This window comes from Callorhinchus milii, unplaced genomic scaffold, assembly GCF_018977255.1.
Source record: "Callorhinchus milii isolate IMCB2004 unplaced genomic scaffold, IMCB_Cmil_1.0 Scaffold5, whole genome shotgun sequence".
NCBI classification, from domain to species: domain Eukaryota; kingdom Metazoa; phylum Chordata; class Chondrichthyes; order Chimaeriformes; family Callorhinchidae; genus Callorhinchus; species Callorhinchus milii.
Window position 1 is genome coordinate 3,926,547 of NW_024704746.1, and position 11,454 is coordinate 3,938,000.

At 47.5% G+C, this 11,454-nt stretch overlaps 1 protein-coding gene across 4 annotated transcripts; it reads left to right on the forward strand.

The window, feature by feature from the left end:
- Nucleotides 1–235: 235 nt before the first annotated feature.
- Nucleotides 236–7,851, forward strand: LOC103188822 (centromere protein R). Of its 4 annotated transcripts, none has more exons than XM_007908944.2 (7): nucleotides 240–368; nucleotides 3,366–3,399; nucleotides 3,513–3,639; nucleotides 3,918–3,990; nucleotides 4,962–5,118; nucleotides 6,616–6,709; nucleotides 7,634–7,851. In XM_007908944.2, the coding sequence occupies exons 1-7, from the start codon at nucleotides 352–354 to the stop codon at nucleotides 7,681–7,683; spliced, it is 552 nt and encodes a 183-aa protein (XP_007907135.1). In that variant the 5' UTR covers nucleotides 240–351; the 3' UTR covers nucleotides 7,684–7,851. The 4 variants fall into 4 exon arrangements, with proteins under 4 accessions (XP_042191909.1, XP_007907138.1, XP_007907135.1 ...); XM_007908946.2 differs by having other exon boundaries at nucleotides 243–368; nucleotides 4,962–5,040; XM_042335975.1 differs by lacking the exon at nucleotides 7,634–7,851 and having other exon boundaries at nucleotides 236–368; nucleotides 4,962–5,159; nucleotides 6,616–6,673.
- Nucleotides 7,852–11,454: the final 3,603 nt, after the last annotated feature.

The following is an 11,454-nucleotide window of genomic DNA, read 5'->3' on the forward strand; positions in this document are numbered from 1 at the left end:
CGCCAGGCAACGCGGGCCTCCCACTCCCAACCCTCCCCCCGGAACAGGAGGCGTCTGAACAATCGTTCCGCCTCCGAGGGCACCGGCTCCCCCCCCCCCCCCAAAAAAAAAAACAACTGAAACTCATCACTCGCCCTGTCCATTAAACCGCAAACTTGGCGTCTCCGGCGGAGATGTCGACGAGTCCTCAGCGTAAAAAGAAAAAAGTCCAAAGGGCCGAGCGGCGCTGATCGACCACTCCGGTATTGTTCCGGCTAACGGGGGCGAGGTTTCCGCCCGGACCCAGCGGGCGGCCGGACACGGACACGGACACTCGGCGCCAAATTGGAGCGCGTCCCCCGGGAGGACGGGATGAAGCCGCGGCGGCCGTGAGTCAATCCTCTCAGTCTTAACCCACTCCAGAGCGAGCGAGAGAGAGAGAGAGAGAGAGAAAGAAAGAAAAAGTGGCCTCTCTTTTCCCCGCTGACGGCGCCGCCCGCGGGAGCTTTACCGTCCGCCTGAGCAGACGCCCCGGGGGAGGGGGAGGGGGAGGGTCCGCAGGACATCTCCAGCTGAGACGTGACCGAAGTCCCATCCCGTCGGGGCCTTCTCCCATCCTGACAGTCACGACCCACGGTCCTGCAGCTGAGTGGTGAGAGCGGTCACCTCGCAAGCGACAGGGCCCGTGGGTTCGATTCCCGGGCAGGAGCTAAAAGTTATTATAATAATGATAATAATAATGATAATAATAATAATAATCCTCGCATTTGATATCGCGCTTTTCACGTCGGGAGGACGTCCCGAAGCGCTTCACAGAAGACACCGTCAAGTGAACTGACTGTATATTTGTGGGCGGACGCGGCCGCCGATTGCGCTCAGCGATTGCCCCACAGACGGCACAAGTTGGGGCAAATTGCTGTTCACCAGCAGTGAGGAGGGAACCCGCTTGTTAGTCGATTTGCGGATCGTTTTCGGTGGGGGGGGGTTATAATCCCCCTCCCATTTTTAAAAAAATGCATAGGGTTATGCAAGGATTATGATTGTTATTATTATATCGTCATAATTCGGACACGCGATCCACCGCTGTTTCGTGGGGCCAAACTGCGATTGCGCCCACAAAATAGCACAAGTCAATTCACTTCACAGTATATCCCGTGAAGCGCTTTGAGACGTCTCGAAGACGTGACAGGGGCGCTGTATCAAAATGCAAGGATTGTTAGTGTTATTATGGAGATAGCAATTAATTGTGTCTGTAACGCAGTGGAAAGCTTTGGGGAACCTGAGGTCCCAAGTTGCCCGGTTCTTCCAAGCATCCTACATTTGTCATATCTCAAATTACTCATATACTATAACCCCAAATATTATTTTCTAAAAGAAATCTAACTAACATGAGGTTTAATGGCACATCTGACACTGTGGTGCCCCCCGGCCTGCTAGGGCCTCGGCCCTGATCCTGAGCTCACAGCCCTTCTAATCCACTTTGCTCGCTTTGTTGCTCGCTCTCAGTCTTTTTCTCCGTTTACCCGCTCCTCCGCACCCCCGGCTGTTTCACTTCATGGATGTTGCCTGTCGCCTGCAAAATACACAGTCGCTGCACTTTCTATACAGTCATTTCGCCACACTTTATATACAGTCAAATCACTTTACAGTATACTCTGAAGCACTTTGATAAGGCTCTATATCAAATGCAGGGCTTATTACTATTTAAAGTGAAGAGCTACAAGACATCCTCCCGACGTGAAGGTGCTCTGCCAAATGTAAGATTATTGGGTCTAAAGTAATACGCTTTTGCTTTATGGCACTTTCTCCTAAAATGTATTTGCTTTGCATTAATGCGCCATGCCCTTAATCCTTCTTCGCGTCTCACTTTTTTTTCTCAGTAACGCCCTTCATCGCTGTGAAGTGCTTTGAAAACCTATGTGTAAGGTGCTGTAAGTCATGGTAGTTTGGATCTTGCCTCAGGGTCAGGAGGTTTGGTTCTCAAACACCACGACAGGACTTTGAGCTCAGTATCCAGGCTAACGCTCCAGGACAGATTTTCTGTTTGCCTACAAATACAGTCACATTTATATAACGCCATTCGTGCAGGGAACCCAATTGTTAGTCGATTGCCAAATCGCTTTCTAAGTGGGGGTAATAATCCCTTAAAAAAACAAGAAAAATAACTGATCACTCAATCCACGATTGTTTGTGGGACACTGCTCTGCGCAATTGGCAGCCGCGTTTCACCCACAAAATATATAGTCAAGTCAAACTACAATATATTCTGTAAAGCACTTTGGGACGTCTCAACGATGTGATAAGGCACAGTATCAAATGCAGGGATTATTATTATAGAGTCTCGAAGTGCTTGCTGTCACTACAGTTGACAGCAATTCTCTCTGAAGCAACATGAGACATTTTCATGTTGTCAGCGATGTATCAGATACCAGCGCCATTATTTCACACAGGGCCAGGCCAAGGACTCCAAACCATAAATGGTTTCAGTTTGTCTTGTAGCTGCTATCAGTGTGATGGCTGTCAGGATCAGTCAGTGACCAGGTCAGATCCCCTACTGCCAGATCAGTGACAGCTCAATGCATCGATTTTTTTTAAAAAAGGAAAAGCTCTATTGCTAATCAATTATAATTGATTGCTCAGCACAGCCTATTAGGTCATTCAACCAATAATTTAACTCAATTAGTCATGCCTCAAACTGACTGTTTGTTTTTAACTAGTGAATGTTGTGCTCATCAAGGTGTGCTGGGGAACTGTAACACTGTCCCTGGGCAGATATCCAGTATCCCATCCAGCACTGCACACTGTCTGACCTAGTCACAGGTTAGAGACAGATTAAAGCTCCCGCTACAAAATACACAGTCTCCGCACTTTAAAATCCTGTGAAGCACTTTGAGATGTTTCGACGACGTGATACTGTGCTATACCAAATGCAAGGATTATTATTCCACTATCCGTCCACACTCCTCAATCAGTGACAGAACGGGCTAGAGATAGACTAAAGCTCCTTCTACACTGTCTGCCCACACTCCCAGGCCAGTGGCAACGCAGGTTAGGTGTAGCGTATTACATAAAGGTTGGATGCAGCCAATTTACCAGCAGCAATGTTCCATGGAGTGAATGAGCAATCTCACGCCCCCCCCCCCCCCCGCTCCAATTAGATGCCCTGCTGATGCTCACTGTGTGGTCTTTAACTAAGGTGCCGGTGGTTGCCAATGGACCCATCCCACAGCACCTTTGTGAAACCGGGGAAAGGCAATTGGAAAACCCGGAATACAACTTCGATTCCCCATTTCCTTTCTTCCCCCACGCACCCACTCACATAGAATCTGCTTTTAAAGATTTAACCTTCTATTATTTTCCAGTAAAATACATTTTTTTTATTTCAGAGTGAAACGGTCCCTGCAGTTGGACAAGAAAAGGGTGAGTTTTGCTCAGGTTTTTGATAAGAGTTTGCTTCCTTCGTACCCGAAACCTCTAACTTGTATGTGTGTGGGGGGTGGGGTTCTAATTTTTGTTTATTTTCTCATTGGCAGGAAGGTGAGACCACTCCCAACAAGAAGCTCCGCCGACTGTCCCCTGCTAAATACTCTCCGATTACTGGGACACACATTCTCAGTTCCTTTACATCCAGGGATGTCGGTCCGGATGATACAAGCACAGGTGCTTGTTATGCTCCTGTCTAACAATAAGATGTTAAACGTTGTTTGTTTAGGGTGCAGCACAGCCATCTTCAATTTCCCTCCTCACTCTCTTTCCCTTCCCCCCCCCCACCCCACCCCCCCAAGCCGGTCGAAAGACATTGCGATAATTATTTTGTCTTTAACGCAGAGAGTTATTTCAAGTTGTTCTCTGTTGATGGGTGGGGTCCTGTCAGGGTTTGTGGAAGTCTTCCCAACGTGAAAGGCATTGTATAAATGTAGTTGTATTGTGTTGTGCAGATGCTGCTGACTTGGCGGTGCAGGCGCACAGAGCGACCACAAGAGAGCAGCAACATTCCGAGGAGAGAGATGAGTGAGTTGGTCAGAATGACCGGGAACAGGCGGAGAGGGGAGGGCAGGGGAGGAGTGAAGGGGGCAATTCCGAAGATCCAATAAACCACATATGCACTTCAGACAATGAACCGTATCCGTGTAACATGGAGAGAACTAGTGTTCCTTGGAATTGGAAATGAAACGTAGAATTAAGTGTGAGCCAGGCGTAGTCACTAAGTCAAAAGTGTGGCATCAATAATAATAATAATAATAATCCTTGCATTTGATATAGCGCTTTTCACGTCGGGAGGACGTCCCAAAGCGCTTCACAGAACACACTGTAAAGTGAATTGACTGTATATTTGTGGGCGAACGCGGCAGCCAATTGCGCACAGCAATGTCCCACAAACAGTCGTAGATTGAAAATGACCAATTTAATTATTGTTTTTTTTTTTTTTGGAGGGATTATTATTAGGCGTGTGGAGTAAGGAAACTTGCCCAAGGTTTCGCCCTGACCTGCCTGGAATTGAACTCAGGTCTCTCACTTGCAAAGCGAGTGCTCTAACCACTGAGCTACAGGACTCCACGTCAAGTCCCATGTCAGGGGGTCTTTGAGCTTACAGTGTAGACTGACTCTCCAGCACAATACAGGGGCACCCTTATGTTAAGACCTTACATTAAATCCAGCTTCTGTCTGCCTGTTCAGGTTGACGCTAAATGTCCCGCGCACTATTGGGAAAGGGAAAGCGTTTCTCCCAGTGTCCTGGTGAACAATCCTCCTGGTAAATTGGCTGTTTACCTTGTGGCTGTGTGTGAGCCCTTGCTGCATATAAATTGGCAGCCACGTTTGCGTACAAATACGCAATTGCTTCACTTGATAGCAATGGCAACGTCAAAAGCAATGCTTTGATGTTACAGGTGCTACATCAGATGCAAGCATTGTTATTATTAGATGCTGTAATGAGGAGAATGTTGTGGGTGGCCTGACCATCTCTCTCTGTTCTGCCACAGGTTCAGTGCACTAAGGTCCAAAGTCGAAGCATCTGTATCGATATTGAAGGCTACCAGAGAGAAGCTGCTGTGTCTGTGGGTCAGTGGGGAGAATGGCTACGGACATCCGTCCTTTGGGAGTGATGTTAGATCCAGGTCCTGTCCGCCAGCTTTTCAGGTGGACTCTAAAGATCTGGCAGCTTGATAGTAAATGAGAAGGCAGGTTTTCTCCCGGTGTCCTAGAATCATAGACATTTACGGTAGATCGAGTCTGCACCAGCTCTTAGAGCAAGGTGCTTGTTTAGTCCTATCCCCAGACCCCTTCAAGCCTCTGACTTTCATATACCCGTCCACTTTGCTTTTTAAACCCACATTGTTGTCCTGGCCAACAATGTCACAGATGAATTGCTCATTCCTGTGTAGGAATTTGCTGTGCACAAAATGGCTGCGGTATCTGCCTACTTAAAGCCTATCATGGTATGAAGAGATGTTTGGAGGTGATACGGAGCTGTAACAGTGCCGGTTCGAAGCCCGGAACCATTGCTGCTTACCATGAGGAGGCATTGGATAGAGAGGGGCAGCCAGGGGGAGGCCTGTCTGATGCTGTTTTTCTATATTCGCCCAGAATTTAAAGTTACAGTGGAGCTCTGTGTGTGAGACCAGCACTGAGTGTCGGCAAGGTGTCCTCACTGGATGTCCACACGCATACATGGACACACCCACACGCACAAACATGTGCCGTCTTCCAACATAGAAAATGAGGTCATCAGCCACCCACAGGTCCAGCTCCAAGAGTCAGCATCACCGGGAAGAGAGGAACTCACAGTTTTGCAGCCTGGTCTGCGACTAAAGTGACACAAGTGGCAGACTAACCTTAACTGACGACTGGGCTGATCTTTCCTTTTCCCCCTTCCTCAGTCTCCTCTGCATGTTAGACAGGGACTGTGCAAGTTTGGCCACAGTCCCCTGCCCCCACCACCGCTGCTAGGTTATACTGAAGGATTTGTTCAGCATGGTTGAGAGTGACTTTGAGAGACCCGTTAGCAGTGAGCGAGTGTGGGATCTCCGACACCTGAAATCCCACCCATTCGGTCTACGAGATATTCTTGCTTCAACTTTAAGGAGATGCAAAATAGTGGAAAATTAATAATAATAATGCTTGCATTTGATATAGTGCCTTATCACTTCGTCAAGACATCTCAATGCACTTCACAAAATATACTGTAAAGTGAATTGACTGTATTCTGTGGGAAGAAACTTGTCAATTCAGCCTTAATTTGGGAGCTGTTTCTTTAAGACGAGAGCAAAACCATGTTTCAATATAAGCTGAATTTTTAAGAATTTTCCACAATTCTGCGGCTTTTTTAAATGTCAACTCAGAAGGGTCTGACAGGCCGGGCAGAATTTGGGGCCCGTGACAGGCGGGTTGTGGAGGTCAGTGCAGAGCTGGGCTGCATTGAGACTTCGGGGAGAAGGTGAGAAATGTCTGTGTGTCAGCAGGCGTGGATTTATAAAGTGACTAGGAACAATAATAGACATTGTTAGAGCGGTTTGTTGATCCAATGTTATTGGGACAGTGAAAAAATAGTCCCGGAAATATTTCTAGGATGTCACGCAGCACACTGACTGCGCTGTGACAGCCCAGCGATTCTCTCACTCTCACCAACTATTTCAGGCTTCAGAGGGCAGCAGGGAGTTGGAGTATGTCCTTGGAGCTTGGAACAAGACTGGAGACCTGAGTGCTGAGCTCCAGCGGAACCGAAAGCTCGGTAAGTGACGCGCTAACAGGACTGCAAAAGACAACTGTGTATTGCACTGCCCTGTCTGTTCCTCTCTCCCACCCCATCACTTTGACAGTCATTCATTGTCTGCTCAAATTACCCATCTGTCTCCCTGGGGAATCACACTGTGTGCAGGTTAGTTGATGGGACTAGTTTGACCATATTAAGTCAATGTAACGTGGCTGTGAGACTGTAGCACACATTGCCCAGTCAGCCCGAGGTGGGATCTTTGAAAGATGGGAAGAAACCACGGATTTCAGGATTATGGAGGAGAAATCAGGGAAATGGGATTAAAGGATCTGTGTGTTCCGATCAGACACTCGATGGCCTTCCTGCTCCTATGGTCACAAACTGGGAGTTGGTTTCCTGAGAGTTTTGAAAAACGGATCTCACAAGCCGGCCCTTGGGAATGTTGCGCTCGTACCAGGAACCCTCTTGGCTAGGATCGAGCTTCCTGGGACTCGGGAACAAAATGGGAGTGTGAGACACTCTGGGGTGTCAGGTGACACTTGAGACACTCTGGGGTGTCAGCTGAGTTTGGCTGTGTGCCATCCTGCAAGCCTTGAGGGTCAAACAACAAAAACTTATATAGATAGGCCCCTCACGCAGGGTAGTGTCCCAGTACCTGCTCCCCAACAGCTTCCACACAGGTTACGTGGAGACGTGATATTATCATTTCCCTCTCCCACTCCAGCCAGTGTGTTGCGGGGGGTGGGTGTGGGGGGAACAGTTTTGGCTTAATTATAGGGTTGGGGAGAGGAGGGCGGCATTTTGAGCTGTGTGTTGGTGATGAGTGAACAATGTTTGACCCCACCACACTCAGCCAGCGTTTACAGCGGGGTTAGACCTTGCGTACATGCACACAGTGGGTTTTTGGTGTGAACTAATCGGGGTTGTCTCTTCCTGTTTCAGTGGCTCAACTCGAGAGCAGAGGCTCGAGCACCGGGGCACAGGAGACGTGAGCAGCAAATCCTATGTGTGTTTGGGATGGAGCCCTGGGCGCTGTCCTGCAGAATGAATTTTCTGAGCTTCTCATTTGTTTTATATTTGCATCTTTTACGCCCACCCACTCCCCACAATGAAATATGAAATGGAATAAATAAAGACCTTAATCATGACATGTGATGTAATCCTGGACCAGATCCCGCAGCTCTTATTTCGTTTACACCATCGTTTTCCATGTAGCAAGTCTGTGCGTGTGTGTGTGTGTGTCTCTCTCTCTCTCTCTCTCTCTCACATTGAGAGACGGCTTCTTTTAAAGTGTAGAGAGAGAAAAAAGAACAGCTTCCAAATTAGGACCAAACTTTTTAACAATTCTGGACACAACAGGCTGAGCTTGGGATTGTGTGACCTCCGGAGTGTGGGTGTGGAGTGTGTGGCCAGCCCTGCCCTGCCTTCAGTGGCTGTCTAGGTTGTGTGTATATGAAGGGCAAGGTTACTGGAGGCCACCAGCTTGACAGCTTTGGACGTGAGCGATTCGGAGCAGGGAGGGATGGAGTGAACGTCGAGAGCGAGAGAAGCCTTGTCGAGCTCGCTGGCGGAGAGTTGAGGGGGGGAAGCGATGGAATTTTTTTGACCCAAACTTTTTGTGGACAGACAGACGAGTCTCCCGAGGTGCGGCCTTTCTGGATCGAGTTCCCTGGAGCATGTCCTTGTGATTGAACCGCATAAAGCCTTCACTGTGTAAACAAGCTAATTGGCGGTCACAGCCCCCGTTCCACACATTACATATGTGCACACCAGTCGCTCGTGGCCCTACCCCACTATTTAATGCTTCCATGTTGAGAAGAAGCTCAAACTATGAACAGCTTGTGCGTTGGCCGCCGAGGCAGAAAGTGTTCTTTGTCTGATCACATGTCCACCATCGCAATGTATGTACTTTGTACAAGTAAACTTTACTTCAAGGCAGGATGCGCTGCATCTCCCAGTCAATGGGGAGCATTATTCCACCATCAGCATATCATTCCAGCTCGTTAGCGCTGGCTAAAAGACTCTGTTGTATGCTACAGGCTAAGATTCGGAACAAACAACAATATTTATTGACGCTATCTAACAGCACAAAGCAGTATTTTCACTACATCGAGAGATTGAGAGGCCAAATTTATCCATCGCAGCTAAACATTGGCCTGTGGGCTGGAAAATATTTATTCAAAATGATGTGACCAGCGCCTTTTATCTTGATAATGTGGACTTACCAGGACATTGGGATGTGCTTCTCATGACCTTTGGATGAACAGAGTCAGGGAGATCAGGGCTGTGCTTGCTACCTCTCCTCTTCCCCAGGAATATGGCTCAATCAGATTGTCAAGCACATCTAGACAGAAGGTTCTTGTTTCTGCAATGATTTTGCAATCTCAGCTGGGGCTGCATTTGGCCTCAGCTCCCCCCTCCCCACGGGGTTAGGGAGAGAGAAAATCAGCTAGTGTCCATACCCTCCAACACTAGCCAGAGACCTGCCCCCACCCCCCCACCCCACCCCATGGTGTGCAGATGTTGTGTGAGGAAAGGAGAATTGCCATGTTGATCCTAATTGTCTGGGACTTGCACATGAAGAATGATCACTGGATGAGTTGCTGCCAATTTTGGAGTCCTCTGTCCTTTCTAAGAACTATGGGAATGATTTTCCAAGTCACAGTCTTATTCTTGCAACAAAGTGCGCTTTTCAATTTTCCTTATTATACTGCATCTGCCCCTACCCTGCCCATCCTGGTATCCTCTCCATCCTGCAGCTTCTCATGAACCTCGATAAAGTAGACACCAGGAAGTACTTTAAACAGCGTGTCACCAGGAAGGATGGTGGAGATTTGTCTGAACAGCTCGATGCTGTAGTTGAAGAATGCGATTGATATTCTGGAAGAGTGAGGTCAGGTTATTGCTGAGAGAGTTTAGGGATGATCCAATCATCTTTACAACATTGGAGGGATGAGAGAATCGATCATGAAAAACATTCGAGGGCAAGAGGCACAAATTCAAGAGGATGGGGGTGGTTAGTGAAAGGAAAGATTTGGAAGAACATCACCCCGAGGGTTCTCAGGGAGTGACTTGTTGAAGCCGAGAGGGCATTGATAAAAGAATTGGATGAGCATATGCAGCGGAAGGCTACTAGTGGGATGGGAATACAGCTTGGATTTAGGATGAGAATGGACGGTATCAGTGACTTAGGACGTACTCCCAACATGTACGCTGCTGTATAAATCCAAATTGTTCTTGGACGAGCAAAGACCAAAGCTACTGGATGTCCATTGCTGTGGTTCTATGTATGTTTACGGGCCTTCATCTGAACCTCTCATGAAAATGAGATGGTGATGTCGGGGGTGGGGGGTGGGGGTGGGGAGAGAAAAGAGTGGTGGACTTGGATGCCCTGTCTGAGCTCAATAAGCCTTTTCTCATCCCAAACTCTTTCATTTGTACTTATCCCTAAATCAATCTTGCCTGCAGCAACAACTGGAACGCAGTGACTGGTGTGACAGGCAAACTGCACGACATTGACGCTTCAGAGCAGTGCTGGGGGAATGCCCAATATTGTCGGGGGAGTCGTCTTCAAAACCGAGCTCCCGTCTGCCTATTCAGCTGGATGTTTTTCTTTGATCAGTCAGCTGTCTGACACATGCAGTAACTCATCAACATGTAAAAGGATCCAAATCGCTGTTCTTTCACTATTTGGCAAGAGATGCGCACAACGTCACCACGCTCGATAGCAATTGCCTGTGAAGCGCTTGGAGGCATATGGATACATCAGAGGAAAGGGTTTTAATCCCGACAATAATAATAATCCTTGCATTAGAGATAGCACCTTATCACGTCTTCGAGACGTCTCAAAGCACTTCACAGAATATACTGTAAAGTGAATTAACTGTATGTTTTGTGGGCAAAATATCTTACCCCTCTCAACAGTCCAGGTTCACGGAGCAGGTGTCAATTATTCTTCAAAGCGTTATAAATATCTCAAGTGTCTTTGTATGCTGCTGCTGACAACAGAATGAGAGAGATAGCTGTCTTTTCACCCTGTTCATCTGCGCGAACCCTATCGATTATCTGCGAGATTTGGAAAATTCAATTAAAGGGTTTGAGATGAGGGTTCATATATTGTTGTCTTTAACCGCAGCCACTGCAGGATCACTGGGCATCTAATCAATATCTTACTGTGCTGTGCATTTTCCTCCGAACATAAAAATAAATAACATTTAAACAGTTCTGCTTACCCCAGAAACAAATTTAACAATCTCACAAGACTCTGATTATGTGCTGCCACTGCGCCCTGCTCAGGACTCAGTCTGTAACTTATTTCATTACTAATTCGATAGGCATTTTGTGCAGGAAGCTCTTATTTACTGAGGATGTACGGAGAGGAAAGAGAAAAGGTCAGCATTCGCAGGGATTGATTGGGGAGGAGACAAATCATTGGCTGGGCCACAGATGTAATATTGTGTCTAGCTGGGCTTTGGGAAGGATTGGCAAGGCAGTGTAACATGCTCAGGGCATGCGGTAGACTATCAGGGATGCAATCGGTTTTACAGTAGATTCTGTGAAACGCTTTCAGACGTTTCGAAGATTTGAAAAGGCGCTATATCAAATGCAAGGATTATTATTTTTATGGCTAATGAGGAAAGACTAGAGACTCTTTACTGACAGCTCTGTGAATCGGCCTCTCGTAGCTGCAGTCACTATGGTGGGATTACTTTTCCGTAAAGACTTTCCGAGCTTCCCTGGTGTGCATGTGCTGGAACATCAGC